Source organism: Indicator indicator, chromosome 36, assembly GCF_027791375.1.
Source record: "Indicator indicator isolate 239-I01 chromosome 36, UM_Iind_1.1, whole genome shotgun sequence".
NCBI classification, from domain to species: domain Eukaryota; kingdom Metazoa; phylum Chordata; class Aves; order Piciformes; family Indicatoridae; genus Indicator; species Indicator indicator.
The window spans coordinates 2,375,377-2,394,276 of NC_072045.1; the positions used below are offsets into that span (position 1 = coordinate 2,375,377).

The 18,900-nt window shown below is 56.0% G+C and overlaps 1 protein-coding gene across 2 annotated transcripts; it reads left to right on the plus strand.

The window, feature by feature from the left end:
- Positions 1-4,424: 4,424 nt before the first annotated feature.
- Positions 4,425-9,121, plus strand: KLHL26 (kelch like family member 26). Of its 2 annotated transcripts, none has more exons than XM_054396304.1 (2): positions 4,425-4,606; positions 7,540-9,121. In XM_054396304.1, the coding sequence occupies exons 1-2, from the start codon at positions 4,425-4,427 to the stop codon at positions 9,119-9,121; spliced, it is 1,764 nt and encodes a 587-aa protein (XP_054252279.1). The 2 variants fall into 2 exon arrangements, with proteins under 2 accessions (XP_054252279.1, XP_054252280.1); XM_054396305.1 differs by having other exon boundaries at positions 4,434-4,710; positions 7,509-9,121.
- Positions 9,122-18,900: the final 9,779 nt, after the last annotated feature.

Genomic DNA, 18,900 nt, shown 5'->3' on the forward strand with positions numbered 1-18,900 from the left:
CTTCCAGCAGCTGCTGGGCTCTGCTGCCCCAAGTGGCTCACCCTGGTGATCAGTGTGGCTGTGGAGCCCCAGCCTCTGTGCCATGGATGCAGTGACAGGAGCAGGAAGCTGCCTTCCTCTGCCACAGCTGCTTCCAGGTGGAAAGCAGGATGTGGAAAGCAGGATTTGTGCTCCTCAGAAATCCCCTTTACACTGATGCATCCATGCCAGAGACGCTGCTGGGTCACACCAACACTTCAGATCCCCTGGCAGGTCACTGAGAGGCCCCTGGGATGTGCAGAGGCAGAGCTGCTCCGTGTGGGGGTGATTTGCTGCTCTCCATGTCTCAAGGATAAATGGGAGTGGAAGCAGCCAGACACGCTTGACCCTGCCCCGAGCCAGCGGCGCTCAGCTGCTGCCAAGGGACGCTCCGGCCACAGGAACCCCCCGCAGAGCTCTGCAGCAGGGGAAGGGCTCCACTCTGTGCTGGCCTTTTGAGGACAAAAATGAAAGCCAGAGGAAAATTCCAGAAGCTCTCCAGCCCTGCCTCCATCAGAAAGGGAAGGGGGGCAGGAGTGGAACGAAGGCTTCCTCACTGTTGCTGGTGAAAGGCTTTTATCTGGAGGGCAGGGGAGTGGAGGCAGCTCCCCCCAGGCTGGGCTGCAGGGCTGCTCCTCCTGTCCAAATGGTTAAGCAGCAAGTGCAGGGCACAGCCAGATCTGCAGTGAGACAGCACAGCCTCACCAAGCCACTTTCCCATGCTCGAGCCTTCCTTTTATGCCTTTTGGTTTTTTCAGCCCCTGAGATGCAGCTGCTGCCTCTCTCCTGCCTCTGTTCCTAATGCGGGCAAGGAGCAGAAGGCGAGGCCGGGTGGCACAGTGCCTGCCGTGCTCTGCTGTGCCCGGTGGCTGGGCAGCCTGGTGTTATCCCAGCCTGCTTTGATCACTAATCTCTTACTAACTGCCCTGTTCAGTGCTGCTTTATCACCTCCCCTCCTCCTGCCTTGTTCTTTGTTGTCTCCTCCTTGATTTCCCCTGCTTTGTGTAGCTCCCGGCTTGTCTGATGCTTCCAAAACTTCTTTTTTCCCAGAACCCAGCCCTGATCAGTGTGTCTCTTACTGGTCGCTTTTGCTGTGGTTTGTCTGTTTTTTTTCTGCTTTGCCTGCACGATTGTGTAATCATTGGATCCTTTTATTCTACCCCTGTAAACAGACAGAGGAAGGAGTACAGGCAGTTTTTCAGAGGTAGCTGCTCACAATGACCTATTGAAACCACCCCCATCTGCAAACATGCTTCTCCCAGCACAGAAACATCCCCCAGCCCAGCTTCAGTCCTCCACTCACCTGAACAACTCGAATGTGAGTCCAGAGAGCCTGTGCAAGTGAGCAGAGAAAAAGGAAAGGAAGGAGAATGTTTGCTCAGGGAAAGCTGCTTGTTTGCAGAGGCTCCTGCACTGGCCGGGCTGTGGGTCCAGGGACAGCAGCCACCTGTGAGTGAGCCCTTGGGCTAGGAAAACGATTCTAGAAAATGGTTCTGGAAGCAAAGGCTGAAGGGAATTCCCCTGAGAAGGCTCCTGCAGAGGGTTGAGCCTAGGGCAGCTCTGCGCACCTCGGGAGCTGCCCTCTGCAGAGCTGCCCTTGTGTGTTTCCCCTGGCCAGGCTTTGCTCAGGGAGCAGCCCGAGTTCAGGGCAGGATCCCTTCTGTGCTCAGCCTTTCCTCCTCTGGAGAGCAGCGAATGGAGGCCATTGTTCCAGAAGGGAGAGGGAAGTGAGTTTGACTTGATGAATATTCATGTGCTGCTCCCTCCAGGCTCCTTCCTCTTTGGCCATGGGAAGAGCTGGAGTGGAGAGAGGACTCTTGGCCGGCGGAGCAGTGGATAAAGGTCTTGTCAGCAGCTCTCTGCTAATCCTTCTCATTACAAGCAGGATGTTGTAGCTGGACTCCACTCTCTCAGCTGAGACTTTTTAGTATTCTTTGACTTTAAGGTAGGAGTTTCAGATGTCTGCCACAAGCAGCACAACTGACCAGTACCACTCATGCCAGCAGGAACTGCGATGAATTTCAAGGTGGGTTCCCAAGCCTGAGGTGTTTCCAAACGGCCAGCAAGGATCTGATATCTGCATCCTGCAGCATCCCAAAGAGCTGTGGAGCTGCTCACACGGAGCCCTGCCCTGGGTGCTCTGATGAGCATCACAGACTTCCCCCAGCTCTCCTCTTCTGCAAAGCCTGCAGGAAATTGCAACCCGATAAGTTGGGCAAGGAGCAAGCCCTGTCCATTGTTACTCATTGTTTGGGGATTGTTTATGTCCCCGTTTTGTTATCCAAACCCCTGACTCCTCCCTGCCCCTGCCGGCCTGCTTCCTCCATTGTGTGTGGCTGTTGTTGTTTAGGCAGTGAACTGAGGGGCAGCTGTTAGCAAACATGGAATGGTCCAGCCCCCAGCACCCTGCACCTCGGCTCTCTGCTGCCTTTGTTGGCTTAGTCGACCTAAATATTGTTAATAATAACACCACCGCAGTCCCCTCCAAGCACAGCTGGGTGCCCTTGCCCACTGGGCCTTGGCAGCAAGCAATGCAGCATCTCAGATTTGGTGTGAGCTGCTTGGGATATTGTCACAGAACCCCAAGCATGGTGGGCTTGCAAGGGACCTCTGGAGCTCACCCAGTCCAACCCCCCTGCTCCAGCAGGGCATCCACAGCAGCTTGGCCAGGAGCACAATGGACAGGGGGGGTTGGAAGCTCTGCAGAGAAGGAGACTCCACAACCTCTCTGGGAAGCTGCTGCAGGCCTCCAGCAGCCTCACACCGAAGAATTTTCTCCTTTTGTTCAGATGGAACCTCCTGGGGTCCACTTTGTGCCTAGTGTTCCTTGTTCTGTCCCTGGGCTCCACTGAGCAGAGTCTCACCTCAGCCTCTTGCCCCCCACTCTAGCTCTTGCTGAGCATTGCTCAGATCTCTTCTGGGGCTGTTCTTCTCCAGGCTCTCAGCCCCAGGGCTCTCAGCCTCTGCTCCTCACAGAGCTGCTCCAGGCCCCTCAGCAGCTTTGTAGCCTCCTCTGGACCCTCTCCAGCAGTTCCCTGTCTCTTTTGAACTGGGGAGCCCAGAACTGGCCCCAGTCCTCCAGGCGTGAGCTCAGCAGGGCAGAGTAGAGGGACAGAAGCTGCCTCACCATGCTGGCCTCACTCTCCTTCGTGCCATGCAGCCACAGAATAGTTCTTTCAAAAGCAGAGGCCAACCAGGAGATTCTTCTGAAAATGTAAACCCTGCTGCTCCTGCATTTCTCTTCCCAGAAGGAAGATCCCCACTTGGATCTCGATCCTGAAAAGTAGTTCAGAGTGGGATTAAATTTGCAGATGGATTTAGGATCCCTTGGTGCTGCTGGCACGCACGGAGCCTGCTGGGTGGACGGGGCAGGGCAGGGCAGGGCATGGGGAGGCTGCAGCCTGATTGTGGCTGTTTGCAGAGAGGCACAGAGCATCTCCCAGCCTCTTACAGCCAGTGCTGGTGTTCACCTCCAACTGCAGCCTTCTCACTGACAAGTGCATCTGAGGCCAAGTGACTCCAAGAGTGATGCTCTCGGCGTGGGGAGCATGTGAGAGGCACTGGGAAAAGCAAGGAAATATTTACACTGGGAGGGGACTGTTTACAAGTGCAGTTCAAACAGCTGACGTTAGTGAGAGGTCCAGGGCTGTGCAAGTGTTTTGCTTTTGCTCTTCTCCTGAGGTTCAGGCATAAGGAAGAGATCAAATGGGGCTGGCAGGGCCATCCTTGGACGGTCCAGAGGATCTAACAGCTGCAGTCAGGAGAGGTGGTGAGAGGAGAGAGCAACTGTCATTCTGTCTGGTGGTTGAAGGCAAGGTCAGGGTGGATCCTGGAGAAGCTGCAGCGTGGGGACACCAATGTGGGTTGGAGATTTTGGCCCCAGCAGCTGGTGTTGGCTGGGCTGGGTGTGGGTAGTTAGGGCCTGGTGGTCGGAAGATGTCGCGCTGTACGGAAAGATAAGGCACCTCCAGCTAGCCAATAGTGCTAACCTTTGATGTAAGCAGACGGAAGCTACGTTGTAAACCTAAGCTATATAATGTGGTGTTGCATACCAATAAATGCCATTTGCCATCCCCCACATTGGTGTCAGTGTGCTGGTGACCTGAGCGACCTGGGACTGGTCATCGTGCTGTTTCTGAACCAGGTCACCGTGCCTTGAGAAGGCAACAGCTGGGAAGCCCCCGGGTGCTGCAGCCTACGGGCTGGCAGTAAGGTGAAGGTTTGGAAGTGTTTGCTGTGCTGGGAGAAGGGAACACAACTGAGCTCTGATGTCATGGTGTGGCTGCTGAGCTGGGGATTGGTGTTCACACTGCCTCATGTTCCCTCTCCTCCCCAGCATGCTCTGGAGGTATACCACATATTGTTTTAATTTCAAACCAGCCTGTCTCTCTTGTTCTGTTTTTAGCATGGCTGACAAGAGCAGCACCCTGAAGTGCACGTTCTCTGCTCCTGGCCACAGCACCACGCTGCTGCAGGGACTGGCCTCGCTCCGAGCTCAGGCTCAGCTGCTTGATGTCATCCTCACTATAAATAATGAAGTGTTTCAGGTTCATAAAGTTGTCTTGGCTGCCTGCAGTGACTATTTCAGGTGAGAACCCAGTAGGAAGCAGGCATTTTTTACCTCTCCCCTTGGTCTGCTGTTTCCCCATCCTCCCCTACCCCAACCTTCCCACCACACCCCAAGCCCTCCCTGTCTGGAGGCAGGGTTTGCCCTGGGATTGTAGTCAGGCCCTCTGCACGTAGCTGAGGTTTGCTGGGGCCAGACTCAAGTTCAAGCCCAGGTCTTGACCCCACCTGGCAGCCCTGGTAGGTGCTCTGCCTGCTGCAGGGAACAGGTTCTTGCCCTGGAGCTGCTGCCACGTGGCAGGAGGGCTCTGAAGTGAGTCATCCCCTGAGTGCCCTGTGTCAAACCACTCCTGCTCTGTGCAAACACCTCTGATCTGTCTCCAGTTCTCACTGTGCACAGGCTGAGGAGCCTGAACCATTTTGGAGCATTCTCCAGGCCCCGGTGAGACAGAGGAGAATTATCCCATCTTTGTGAGGACATGGAGCACAGAGAGCAGATTTGTCAGGCCCATGAATGCAGTGAGGCAGTGGCAGAGCAAGAGTCCTGAGTGAAGCTATGGAGTTATCCAGCTCCAGAGAATCCCAGACTGGGCTGTGTGGGAAGGGACCTCTGAAGCTCTTCCAGTCCAACCCCCTGCAGCCAGGGACAACTGCAACTACAGCAGGTTGCTCAGAGCCCCAAGCAACCTGACCTGTAGTGGTTCCAGGGATGGGACATCTCCCACCTCTCTGGGCAACCTGGGCCAGGCTCTCACCACCCTCATCACATAAAATCCCTTTGCCTAGTCTGGGTCCTGCCTCTGACCAGCTCCTTTGTAACAGTTCTCTGACTTCTGACTGGGAGGTGTGCTGCAGGCAGGGGTGTAGGGAAGGGTCAGAAGAGAGCACGCAGCTGGGTGTTGTGCTGGGCTGCAGGCTGCAGCAAACACAGGTGGAGAAAGGCCACCAGCAGGGCTTGCAGGTCCCGGCCACATAGGTCCCTGCCTGACCCAAGCAGACTGGTTTGCTGAGCAGGTAAACAAAAGGAAGGGACTTCAGTGTCTCTTGGCATGTGTCTTGTCACCCATTTCTTCAGCTGCTCTGACAGTGCCTGCCTGCTGCACACAGGTGTTGTCCAGGCTGCTCTCTTCTCTCTCCCTTTGCTGCCAAACCTCCCGAGCATGCTGCTCTCGCTCACAGAGCAGTTAAGGATGGAGCTGCTCCCCCACCAGATGCTAATGGCACTATTTGTATGCAGAGATGCTGTGGCAGTGCTGCTGCCAGGCTGTGCTCGCTCCTGACACATGATTGCTGAGTAGGTTTCTTGTTAGAACTTCGCGGAGCTGAGGAGGGGTCAGCATAAGGGAGTCTGCAAGGACTGCAGGCTGCTGTGGGAAGGGGGAGGGAAGCAGTGCAATGGCAGCAGTCCTGCAATCAGCACCTCAGAGGCAGAGCACTCAGGGAAGGAGCTGCATTCTGCTTGATGATTTGTCCTGAGCGTGGCAACAATCCTGCTTTTGTTCCCCCCTGCACGTTCAGCTGCGCCGAGCTGAGGCAGGAGCACAGCCCCGTGGCATGGGAGGGGCCAAATAATTGCAAACAGTGCTGCTGGTCGCTGGGCTGCAGGGAGCTGCCTCCACATGCAGGTATTTCCTTCCTTAGGCTTTCTTGGGTTTGTGCTGGACGGCAGCAGATTTTCTAGCCTGGCTTGGACAGGAAACTTGGAACTTGTGCTTCTTGACAGCGTTCCCAAGATGTTCTTTGTTCCTGGGTCAGTGCAGCAGGGTCTGACCCTGCCTTCTAACTTGCACCATGGAGTCACTGCAGCTTCCTGAGGCAGCTCTGCTGACTCTGCCCTCACAGGGAGCTGACCTTCTGCTGGGGGAGAGCAGCTTACCTGTGAGGAAAGGTGCAGGCAGCTGCCCCCAGGTTAGGTCTTTGTGTGACAGCCTGCACCCTACTGTGAACATCCACCTCAGTTCTTCCAGCAACCTGCTTTCACTTTGGCTCTGCTGCTGCCTGCTGAAGCACAGAGCACAGTCCCTTGCCCCTGAGCTGCCTGTGCACACCAAAACCTGCAGGAGTGGAACACAAAGGCAAACCCCCAGGGTGCTGCTGTGTCCCCTGCACCCCCACAGCTGGGAAGCACAGCACAGCTCCCCAGGAGTGGTTTGGGAGATGCCTGTGTGCAGTTCTGGGCCTGCTCTGTGCTTCCTGTGGAATTTAGAAGCCTCCCAAGGAGGTGATCTAGGGCCTGGTCCACTGATGTGCTCCCAGCTGTGCTCTAACAAAACCTGGGGCCTTCGGGCTTCAATTGCCTGCTTAGCCCCCTGCTGTCATGCTGCAACATGACACAGGCTGCAGCCCCATGCTGCAGCTCTGCATTTTCATAAGGCATTGGGGATGCACCTTGGAGAGGAGGCTCTGTTGGGATCACCAGAGCTGTTCAGGAGACGTGTAGCTGGCCTAGGATGCAGAGTGCTCACTGAAGCCCTTGCCTCAAGGCAGTGCTGCTGGCAAGCTCAGAGGCTCCCTGACCTGCCTGGCACCAGGGCCTGCTGGAGCAGGTTCCTGCTCTGTGCTTACCCTGCATGCTCAGACCCTCAGGGAATGGTTCCCAGCCCTGCTGGTGCAGGTCCCATTTGGCTGCTGAGTGTCACAGGTTTGCTGGTGTCTGGTGCACTGCCTGCTTTGCCTCCTTGAAGCTTGGTCCTTTGTTCAAAGTTCTGCTGCCAGTAGGGCTGCAAAGCTTCAGGCTGTGGTCGCTGAGCATCGCTCTGAGTGCTGTCTGTGCAGGGGTGCTGCAGGTGACTGCATGCTCAAGTTTCTCCTGCCTTGGAGAGGTTTAGCCTCCATTGTTCCCCTCCTTCCCCATCCTCCCTGTGAGAATCGGGGTGCTGGTGAAGCTGCCGCGGTGCTCCATCACTGGACACTGCTGAAGAGAGGCAAACCTGCTGTCTGTGTTGTGCCCTGCAGGGCGATGTTCACGGGTGGGATGAGAGAGGCCAGCCAGGACGTGATCGAGCTGAAGGGAGTCTCTGCCAAGGGGCTGAAGCACATCATCGACTTTGCCTACAGTGCCGAGGTGACCCTGGACCTCGACTGCATCCAGGACGTGCTGGGAGCTGCGGTCTTCCTGCAGATGGTGCCTGTGGTGGAGCTCTGCGAGGAGTTCCTCAAGTCTGCCATGAGTGTGGAGACGTGCCTCAACATCGGGCAGATGGCCACCACCTTCAGCCTGGCCTCCCTCAAGGAGTCCGTGGATGCCTTCACCTTCAGGCACTTCCTGCAGATCTCGGAGGAGGAGGACTTCCTGCACCTGCCCCTGGAGCGCCTGGTGTTCTTCCTGCAGAGCAACAAGCTGAAGAGCTGCAGGGAGATTGACCTCTTCCGCGCCGCTGTGCGCTGGCTGCAGCACGACCCCGGGCGCCGCGCCAGTGCCAGCCAGGTGCTGTGCCACATCCGCTTCCCCCTGATGAAGTCCTCGGAGCTGGTGGACAGCGTCCAGACCTTGGACATCATGGTGGAGGATGTCTTGTGCCGGCAGTACCTTCTGGAAGCCTTCAACTACCAGATCCTGCCCTTCCGGCAGCACGAGATGCAGTCCCCACGCACGGCCATCCGCTCGGACGTGCTGTCCCTGGTCACCTTCGGCGGCACTCCCTACACGGACAACGACCGCACCGTCAGCGCCAAGGCCTTCTGCTTGCCCCACACCGGCGCACGCCAGTTCCGTGACCTCACCCAGATGGAGGTGGGCAGCAGCCACTCCTGCGTGGCCGTGCTGGACAACTTTGTCTATGTGGTGGGTGGGCAGCAGCTGCAGTACCGCAGCGGCGAGGGAGCCGTGGACGTCTGCTACCGCTACGACCCCCACCTCAACCAGTGGCTGCGCATCCAGGCCATGCAGGAGAGCAGGATCCAGTTCCAGCTCAACGTGCTCCGTGGCATGGTCTACGCCACGGGGGGCAGGAACCGCTCGGGCAGCCTGGCCTCGGTGGAGAAGTACTGCCCCAAGGACAACGAGTGGAGCTATGTCTGCTCCCTGAAGCGCAGGACCTGGGGCCACGCCGGCGCCACCGCGGGGGACAGGCTCTACATCTCGGGCGGCTACGGCATCTCCGTGGAGGACAAGAAGGCTCTGCACTGCTATGACCCCGGCACGGACCAGTGGGAGTTCAAAACCCCCATGAACGAGCCCCGGGTGCTGCACGCCATGGTGAGTGCCAACAGCCGGATCTACGCCCTGGGGGGCCGCATGGACCACGTGGATCGCTGCTTTGACGTGCTGGCTGTGGAGTACTACCTGCCTGAGACAGACCAGTGGACCATGGTGAGCCCCATGCGTGCAGGGCAGTCGGAGGCTGGCTGCTGTCTGCTGGAAAAAAAGATTTACATCGTGGGGGGCTACAACTGGCACCTGAACAACGTCACCAGCATCGTGCAGGTGTACAACACAGAGACTGACGAGTGGGAGAGGGACCTGCACTTCCCAGAGTCCTTCGCTGGCATCGCCTGTGCCCCTCTCATCCTGCCCCAGGTACCCACCCAGAGGTGACCTGGCATCACCTCCGCCGCGCCTCGCCAGGCTGCCCTCCTCCTTCTCCGTGGTTTGCAGCCAGTCCTGTGTGCTCTGTGGGCAAGGGAAGCAGAGGAAGAGCTGCTGCTGCCTCCTGCATGCAGTCCCTCCTCCTCTTGCGTCCTGTTCTGGCATGCCTGGCTCCTCAGCAGCACTTGTCAGCCAGTTAGGCTGCACAGATGTTACAGCAGGAGCAAGCTCTGCTTGCCTTGCCTCCTGCCTTGCCTCTTTTTCCTTCCCTCTCTTTGGGGTGCATCTTGCTGAGTTCCCAACTCCTTCCCAGTGTCACACACTGCAGGCATTGACAGCTGAGCAGTCACCAGGTGCTGTGGGATGTTTAAAGCAGCTCAGGTGTGACTCCAAACCCATTGTCTGTCACTCTGCTGAGTTCTTTCAGCAAACAAAGAGCCCAGACCCTGTCTAACAAACACCCTGACCTCCAGAAGCAATAAAGGAGCTACAAGAACTCAGGTGCTCGGATTCTGAGAGCAGATTCTTGCATCTCAGAGGTGGCTTCCTTTTATCAACCCCTCCTGAGAGGGGAACATTTATCCCTGCACCCCTCTGGGCTCTTGTTGCCTGCTCCCTTCCTCACCCCCTCCGGAGAGCAGCAATGCTCTAGGCCAGGAGCTCTCCCTGCCCTGGGGTCCTGAGTTTGCCACACTAAAGCCATCTGGAGAGCTTGATTCCATAGGAGTTGTTTAACTGCCAATCCCTGTTTGGCCTCCCTGGCAATAAGAGCCCTGCTGGGCTGAGCCACTCTGGCACCTGCAGGCTCTGGGGTCAGAACCCCCTGGCATTGCCTTTCCCATCCCTGCACCACCAGCAGCTGGGCAGCAGAGGAGCTGGGGGCTGGTCCTGCATTATCTCGAAGGTTTTCTCACCTGGCTTGTAAATAAGAGACTTGGTGCCATGACTTGAGGGGAGTCTCAGTGGACCTGGGTGGGGGTTGTTGCTGTTTCAAGTGGGGATTTTTAAATCCAGAGATTCATTTGAGGGGACTTTGTCATTTTGGTCAAATCCATGTTTACAGCAGGGGACACTGCTGCTCCCTGGACTTTCCTTTCCTCCAAGCCATGCTTTCTAATTAATTTGACTGATTAATGAATCGAAATGTGCTCCTTCAATCAGGTATTCTGTTCCAAGGGCTTTGTTTTGTACCTGGATCACTTTGATTGTGACGTCTGTGGTCTCCTTTCTAGAGCAGCTTGCAGTTAAGTGAATGCTGGGCAGTGACTTTGAGGGACAGCATCCAGTGTCTGCTCTGCTGAGGAGCCATGGGGCAGGGCTGTGTGAAGCAAGAACTCCACACCTCAGACCCATTTCCAGACATTTTGCTCTAGCACTGACATCAGAGCAGCTCTGGCTGTGGCAGGGGAGGGCACAGACTGCTTGGTGAAGCTCTGAATTCTCAGTTTCAGAGGCAATGGTCCCCAGTTTCAGCTGCTGCCTTCTCTTTGCTGCTAATAAATTAATGGCAGGCAACTTGTTGCTGCAGAGTGCTGCAGTTGCACTGCCTGGCTCTCAGGCAGTTAATTTGCTCCATTCTCTCTGTTCATTTGGGCTGGCAGAGAAGCTGGGGAGGCTGTGGAGCAGCCCTGGCAGACAACAAACACACTTTGAAAGGGTGAAATGCAGTTCAGTGCAAGCTTCAAAGGTACAGAGGAGTGGATTTGCTGCTTATAATACTTCCATATGTTTATGAGAAGGGTTCCTCTGGTTAGTAACAAACAGGAGGTTCCTTGCTTCCCTGTTTGTGGGATATGATTAATTCTCGTAATCCCAGAACCCCAGCATGGAGGGGTTGGAAGGGACCTCTGGAACTCACGCAGTCCAACCCCCCCTGCCAAAGCAGGACACATACAGCATCTTGCCCAGGAGCATAATGGCCGGGGGGGTTGGAAGCTCTGCAGAGAAGGAGACTCCACAACCTCTCTGGGCAGCCTGCTCCAGGCCTCCAGCACCCTCACACCAAAGAAGTGCCTATGGCTGGCATCTCTGCATGAGGGAACTGTGTTTGGTTTGTCACTTGCAGCTTCTAAGGTGGGTGGAGGGAGAGTGACCCTTGCAGAGCTGAGAAGGCATCTTGGGTGTCACTTCTGTCACCTCAGCAAAGCTGCACTTCCCCTCTGTGCTCATTCATGGTGGTGACTGTGCAGAGGAGGAGACACAAAGCCATGCTGGGACTCTACTAACCAGAGCAGCTGTTGCCTGCCTGGTACCTGCATTCCCATTCCCTGGCGCTGCCAAGGGGAGCTGTGGAAGGTTTCCAGCTCCTTTCCCTGGGCCAGGGTTGTGCATCCCCTCTCTTTGTTACTGGAATGTTCTTTTTATAACAATCTGAGGAACTATTTTTCATACCCTTGGCTGGAGGTGCTCTGCCTGTTCTAAATTTAGCAGAGCCTGGCTAAAATGTTTGTGGACATATCATCCATATGGATAATAAAGTTTGGTTCATCCCTGTGAAGGATGCAGGTGTGGCTCTGGGCTGTTCTGTGCATCACTTACTCTGCAGATCAATGGCTTTGATTCTTTTGCCTTCCTGCAGCCACCTGGCTGCTGGCTGAGATAGATGTGAGCGGTGCTGGGCTGGGGGAAGCTCCTTCACAGGATGCCCCAGGTGGAAAGCACTGGGGCAGGACTGGGCTCCTCTCTTCCCCAGGAATGAGCACAGCCAGATAAATGTTTGACTGAGCTCAGAGTCATTTATTAGTCTCAGAGCAGCCATAAACGTGCTGGGGGTGAAGCTGATTTGGTACATTTGGAAATGCCCTTGGACAGATGGGGAGCAGTAAAAGCTCAGCATCGTTAGTCCTGGGTATCTGCAAAGTGTGCAGGTCCCTTTGGGGACTCCTGCCGGGGCCAGGATAATAGCTTCTGTCTTCTCTGGTGTTTTATGGGCCTGAAATTATACTTAAAACTATAAAGCAAGCAAGCAGCACAGCCTTGGCAGGGCACAGCGTGGCTGGGGGCCGGGGCTGGCTGCATCTCATCGCTGCTGCCCCCAAGCCCTCTGGGGAGGCTCTGTCAGCCCGGCGGCCCTGCCGGCGCTTTTCCCTCTCCTAGAGCCCTGCCCATGTGTGCAGACAGGTCCCAGCCTCCCTGCCTGGCCCCGGCAGGCTGACGGTGGTGGAAATTGCCCTTGTGAAGGGGCAGGAAGGCTCTCCCCCAGCTCCCAGGGCCCTGCTGCTGACTGAAGCTTGACACTGCACAGCAGAGCTGCTGGGGACCTCTGGTGAGCCACAGCAAACCGAGGCAGACATTTCCACTTGTAGGTCTCTGATAAGGGCTGCAGTTGCTGAAACTCTCCAAACTTGAGGGATATTCATCATGCTGGGATCACTGAAGCCAGACTACTGTCAGAATAAATCAAACATGTTTCCCAGTGCAGCTCTAATTATGATTTTTAGCCAGTTGTGTAATGTGCAGAACTTTATTTACAATAAATCTTTCAATTGCTTGCATAAATGAATGAGATTTCAGCACTTGGGACTTAAGAACCATGAAAAGTGAATGTGGCTGAACAAACGGAGCCTGGCCTGGCTCTGCTGGCATGTCAAGAGTGGAGCTGCAGAGCATCTTCCTCCTCCTCCTCACAGGGCTCAGCATCTTGGCTGTCACCTGGGAGCAGGCAGCTCAGAGACAGCTCTGCCTGCAAGGGAGTTTTGTGCAGAGACAGCTTCGATTCTGCTCTGCATTTTAATGCTGAGCAGGCACACAGGATCAGCCCACAGGCTCCAGAACTTTGCTGTCTCCTTCCAAACCAATAACTGAAGCTCAGTTACCCAAGTCTGGCACTTCTCAGTTGAATATTTCAGCTGGAGGGAATTTCGCTGGGAAGTTTGAAACTTTTATTTGCAGGGTGGGTAGGATTCCGACAGCTCCAGCCCTGACCGTTCCACACAGGGAACACAAAATGTGCTTTCTGCTTGGAAACAGCTGCTGCTGTAGCTCTGCACCCTGAAATTAGCCTCAGATCATCAGAAAAAGGGTAAAGATGGAGTCAGGAGTGCTGGCAGGGTCCTGCAGGAGGGCAGTGCTGGAGCTCTGAGTGCAGCTTGCCATGGAAAGCAGAAAAGCTGTTGGTGCAGAAACTTCTTCAGGAGGTTTTAGGAGCTGCAGAGAGCAAATCAAAAGGTTCCTGGCTCGGTCCCTGAGGCTTTGCCGTTGCTATTTCACACCCAGGGCCCTGTCACATAATTAGCTGAAGTGGTTTATATGGCTTCTTAAAAAATGAAAATATTCTTTGCTTGTTTGTGCAGGCTGCCAGCCAGGCTGCTGCTGGCTGCGAGGCTCTCTGGCTGGAGTGAGGCTTCAGAAGCCACTGCACGAGTGAAAGTGCAGCACCTAGAGCAGGACTGATCCCTTGTCAGCTGAGGCTCAGAGTTTTGATGCCTCTCTTCGGGTCAGACTGCTTTCAAAAGGCACTAACAAGACTTCTCCAGGTGGCTTCTGCTGTTTGCCATCAGGCTGCTGACCTGCAGCTCCCTACAAAATTTGCAATGGTTAGCTCCAAACGAGTCTCCTTTTTCCCTCCTCTCTGTGGCCTGGGGGCTGGTTCCAACATGTAAGCCTCCTTATGGAGGCAGCTCTGCTCCCTGACAGGATGGATCCTCAGTGCCCCAAGGACAGTAGTTTACAGCTGGATTTAGGAGGAATGTTTGAACTTCACTGAGCTTTGCAAGAGAGAAATTTGCCCTGAAGTGCAGTCTGCAGGACAGGACCTGAGTGCTGCCTGCTTCCTGGGCTCTGGCAGGATGAAAGCTTCCCTGTGCCAAGTGTGGCCTTTCCTTGGGAAGGAAACCAGAGCATCCCCACGGGAGGAGGTCAGGTTAGTGCCTGGATGAGCAGAGATGTTCTGCAAGCACAGGGGAGGTGCCCAGGAGCTGAGGCCACACCTCCAGCGCTGTGTTCAGTTTTGGGTCCTCGCTCCAAGAAGGACACTGAGGGGCTGGAGCAGGTCCAGAGAAGGGCAACAAAGCTGGGGAGGGGTCCGGAGAAGACGGCTGGGGAAGAGCAGCTGAGAGAGCTGGGGGTGTTCAACCTGGAGAAGAGGAGGCTGAAGGGAGACCTCATTGCTCTCTACAGCTCCCAGAGAGAAGGCTGGAGCCAGGTGGGGGTTGGACTCTACTCCTAAGCAGCAAGTAAGAGGAAATGGCCTCAAGTTGCTCCAGAGGAGGTTTAGGTTGGACATTAAAAGAAACTTCTTCCCTGGAAGGGTTCTCAAAGCCTGTCCCAGGCTGCTCAGGGAGGTGGCTGAATCCCCATCCCTGGAGGGGTTTCACAGCCCCAGAGCTGTGGTGCTGAGGGCCATGGTTCAGCCCCAGCCTTGGTGGTTAGAGAATGGTTGGAATGGAGAATCTGAAAGGGCTTCTCCAAGCAAAGCCATTCCATGGTTCCCTGACTGTAGCTCATTGGCAGGGAGCCATCCCTGAACCTGGATCTGCTGGAAGGAGACATCCTGCTCCTGAGCAGGCCTCTCTGACCCACCCCTTGCTTTGCCAGGGTCTAATCTCTGAGTACTGAGATGTTTGTTCCAGTCAAGTGCAGGGTCCTTGCTGGTGCCTCACTGCTTGGTGCTGCCCACAGAGCCCTGCCTGCCATCCCAGTGTAGTCTTTGGAAGGACATGAAGTGGCTGCTGCTCCACCAGCTCCCACATCAGCTCTGCAGCATGGGAAGGCTTCTTGCTTCAGGGTGGTATGGAGCCAAGCCTTGATTCTGGGAAAAATAACTCTAACAGAATCCTCTGTGTGGCTGCCAAAGACTTTCAGAGCAGCAGATAGGACCTGGAGAAATGAGAAGATTTCCTGTTAGCAGGCAGCCTTTGCTTGCTGTGATTTTGGAATGGTCAAGAAACTCATGTCAGGATGTCAGGGGACTGGTGAGGTGGAGAACTAAGTGCCCTGCATGCCTGCAAGCTGCTTTGCTTGCTCATCAGACTTGCTAAGTGCTGTACAGAGGGCAGTTCATGGAGTCCTGGAGTTGGTTAGGCTGGAGAAGACTTTTAAGATCATCAAGTCCAATCCTTACCCCAGCACTGCCAGGACACCACTGAACCATGGCCCTCAGCACCACATCTACACAGCTCTGAAACCCTCCAGAGGTGAGGACTGCACCTGGGCAGCCTGGGCCAGGTTGGACAACCCTTTTGGGGAAAAAATTGTTCCTCATGTCCAACCTAAACTTCCTCTGGGGCAACTTGAGGTAATTTCCTCTCGTCCTGTCACTTGTTCCTTGGGAGAAGAGCCCAACCCCCACCTGGCTCCAGCCTCCTCTCAGGGAGCTGCAGAGAGCAATGAGGTCTCCCTCAGCCTCCTCTTCTCCAGGCTGAACACCCCCAGGTCCCTCAGCTGCTCCCCCCCAGCCCTGTTCTCCAGACCCTTCCCCAGCTTCGTTGCCCTTCCCTGGACCCACTCCAGCCCCTCCTTGTGGTCCAGCTGCCTCTCTGCCCTCTGGACACCAGGAGCTGTTCAATGAGAGAAATGGTGACAAATTCCGAGTGAAACCTGAGAGCCTTTCCCCGCTGCAAGCACAGTTTGGAGCTGAGTTCAACATAGCTCTGGGACTCTGTGGACTCCCCGGGATACTCTTCTGTGAGGATAATGGGAACGTCAACAGGAACATTAAGTAGGAAGTGTGAGAGATGGAAATCTTTGTGTCTGCAGGCAGAGCCATGTAGCTCTCTCCTGAATTAAGTCTCAATCTCGTGCTGTCTGCTCTTGTGTAAACTGCTCAGCCTCACACCTTCCTCTGGAGCCTCTAAGGAAGAGCAGGGAAGTAGCTGGATCTCGTCTGCCAGAGCAATTCCAGAGGACCTGGAGGATAACAAACAAGCCATGAGTAAACACAGCCTCCTCCCTGCAATCTCTCAGCTGCATCTGCTGTGAGGAGCTGCAGGTTGCTCCGTGAGGAGCTGTCTGCAGCAGCCGCAGATGTGAGCACCCAGCCCTGTCCTTCGGTGCCTCTCGCTTTGCAGCAGAGCTCAGCTCCACTCCTGTTAGCAGAAACTTTTCCCTGACACGTCTGGAGGGCTGGGGGAGATGGAGCTGCAGTCTCAGGAGATCCCATCGCAGCTTTCTAGTCAGATCAGGTTGTTCCCACATGGCCCCATATGTGCTCAAGGTGAAGACGGCAGCAGACATAAATAATCCTCGTGGTGTGAGCTCATCCCTGTGTCAAGTGCATGGCACTGCTCCTGCCGGAGGAAGAAGGAAACCTGGCACCCATCTCGGGCCTCTCCTTGCCAATGCCTTAATGCAGTCAAGATTTACATTGTCTGCTGGGTCATGCACTCAGCAGCCATTCAGATCCACCCACACCCCACAACACGAGCCCTGAGTGGGTGAGAAATTCCAGAAGCATCTCGGCAAGCACAGAGGCTGCGGCGGAGACGTTTTGGTTACGCAAACTGCTCGAAAGGCAGGGAACTGGAGACCAGAAGCAGGGTCCAGGTTGCGCCCTGGAATTCAATCTGATAAAGCTGCTCAGGCAAAACAATGAGAGAGGGAGGAAGTTTAACCCCCCCCCCTCCCACCCCCAGCCATCTGCATTCCTTCCCTGGAACCCTAAGCAGGAGCAGCCGTCGAGGGGAGGCTGCAGCCCTCTCTGCCCTCGGGAGAGCCAAGAGGGGGAAGTTTATCAAGTTTCATCTTAGGCACTCAATCTTTTGGTGCTGTAAGAGAGGCAGCGGCAGCTGTGGCTTGGGATGTTTGCTATTACCACCTATGGGATGCAGTCCAGGTTAGCTCAGCACATTGTTTATCATTGTCTTGCTCCTCCCAGCACAGCCAGCGCGGGCGATGGGATCTGAGCGTTAGACCTCCCTGGCTGAGGAGCTCTTAGCATGCCAGGCCCAGGCTGCAGGTGTGCCTGTGCACAGCCAGAGGGGATCTCACGGAACCTCCATGCCAGTTGTTTATGCCTGCTGCAGAACGCTGGAAGTGCTTAGGCTAACAGCTGTCAGGGATAACAGAGGAAGGGCTGCTCCTGCCAGGGCCTGGATGAGCCTTTGAGTCCCAGCTCTGCTTTCTGCGATGCTATCTCAGGCCATGTTTAAAGTTTTAAGTGCAAGCTGGCAGCAAGAACCGAGGGCAGGACGTGACTTCGGTGCTGAGACTAATCTTGTTGCTACACTGGGTTTCATCCATCTCTCTATAACAGCCTTGGAAAGGTGGATCAGGATAATCTCTTTATGTGGGCAGGGAATGCTCAGAGGTGCCTGGTGAAATGCCCAACCCCAGGCCACAGCAGTGGAAGTGAGGGCAGTGCCAAATTCCTTTGATCTGATAGGATTTGGTTCCTGGAGCAAACACTGCTGAGGGGCAGGGGGATGCCCCCAGACAGCCCCCACTTTATCTCCGTCGCTGTGCAAAAGCAGGTGGGCAAGGGCTGGGTGTGGGTGCAGGGAGCAGCCCTGTCAGGACTGATTGCTGCCTGCTGCCTGTGTCCTGCCTTGTGCCCAACTGATGTTAGCACAGCTGGAACCCAGGGCTGAGCAGCTCCAGTTTGCTTTTCCAGAGGGCTGTGCTCCCCACGAGGCCCTGCTGCAGCCCAGCAGCATCACCTCTGCCCCCAGCCTGGCAGCCTCACCCCAGCCTGGCTTTATGGCAGACACCCTGCAGCCCACATGTGGCCAACGAGGTCCTGGCTCCCCAGCAAAGCCTCTGCTGGAGCTGAAGCAGATTTGGGGTTCAGTGGCAGCAGCCTGCATCTGTGGAACACCACGGGAGAGGGAGAAGGTGGAGCTAGAGGCACTGGCAGGAGCTGGCAACCAGGCTGAGCCTGCATGGGAAGCCTGCACCGCTCTGTGCTGTGTGGTACAGAGAGCTGTGGGAGCATCTCTGCTTCGCTCTACCACACCTGAACAGGACAAGAAAGCAAGAAACTTCCCCAGTTTATGAACTTTTCCCAGAAAGGAGGCCTCCACTTGGTGTCTCAGCACCAGCTTTCTGCTGTGTGGTTATTGCCTGCTTCTTCTCTGCAGGAGGAGGCAGCAGGTGGAGCAGGAGATGTTGCTATCTCGGAGCCTTGGTAATGAATTCCCAGGGTTTGCTTCCCTCTTCCTTCCCCTGCTCCATCCCAGTGCTGGCAGGTGGATGAAGAGGAGCTGGGTGCCTTTATCTACCTTCATCACCTCAGCAGGGCCCAGGCCATCTGCATGAGGCACTGGCACAAGTGGTTTGTTCAGGACATTCTCCTTACTTCATCTTCTGGAGGGGGAAAGACCCTCCTGAACTGAGCTGACCCCCCTGAACCGAGCTGACCCTCCTGAACTGAGCTTAGGTTGGACATGATGAAAAATTTCTTCCCCCAAGGGGTTGTCAAGGCCTGGGACAGGCTGCCCAGGGCAGTGCAGAGTCTCCATCCCTAGACGTGTCAAAAACCGTGGTCCGGTGGCCACAGTCGGACTCGGAGGTCTTTCCAAGCGGAAGGATTCCCTGAACCCAACCAAGGAGGGGATAAGGCAGCAGGGGTAGCACCGGCCGCGCCACCGCAGCCTCAACGCGCCCCGGCAGGAGCGTGCCGCTCGCCCCCCCCCACGCACGTCGCCGGGGGAAGCCCCAGCAGCGCGCAGGCGCCGCCGGCCACCTCCTCTCGCGGCGGGAGCGCGCATGCGCCCTCCGCCCCCTCACCGCCCCCTCCCGCCCCGCTCCGCGGGCGCGCAAGCGCCGTGCGCCCCCCCGCCCGCCCGTCCGGCCCGCCCGGCGCATGCGCCTCGCCCCCTCCGGCGCGGGGAGGGGGATGCGGACGGGGGAAG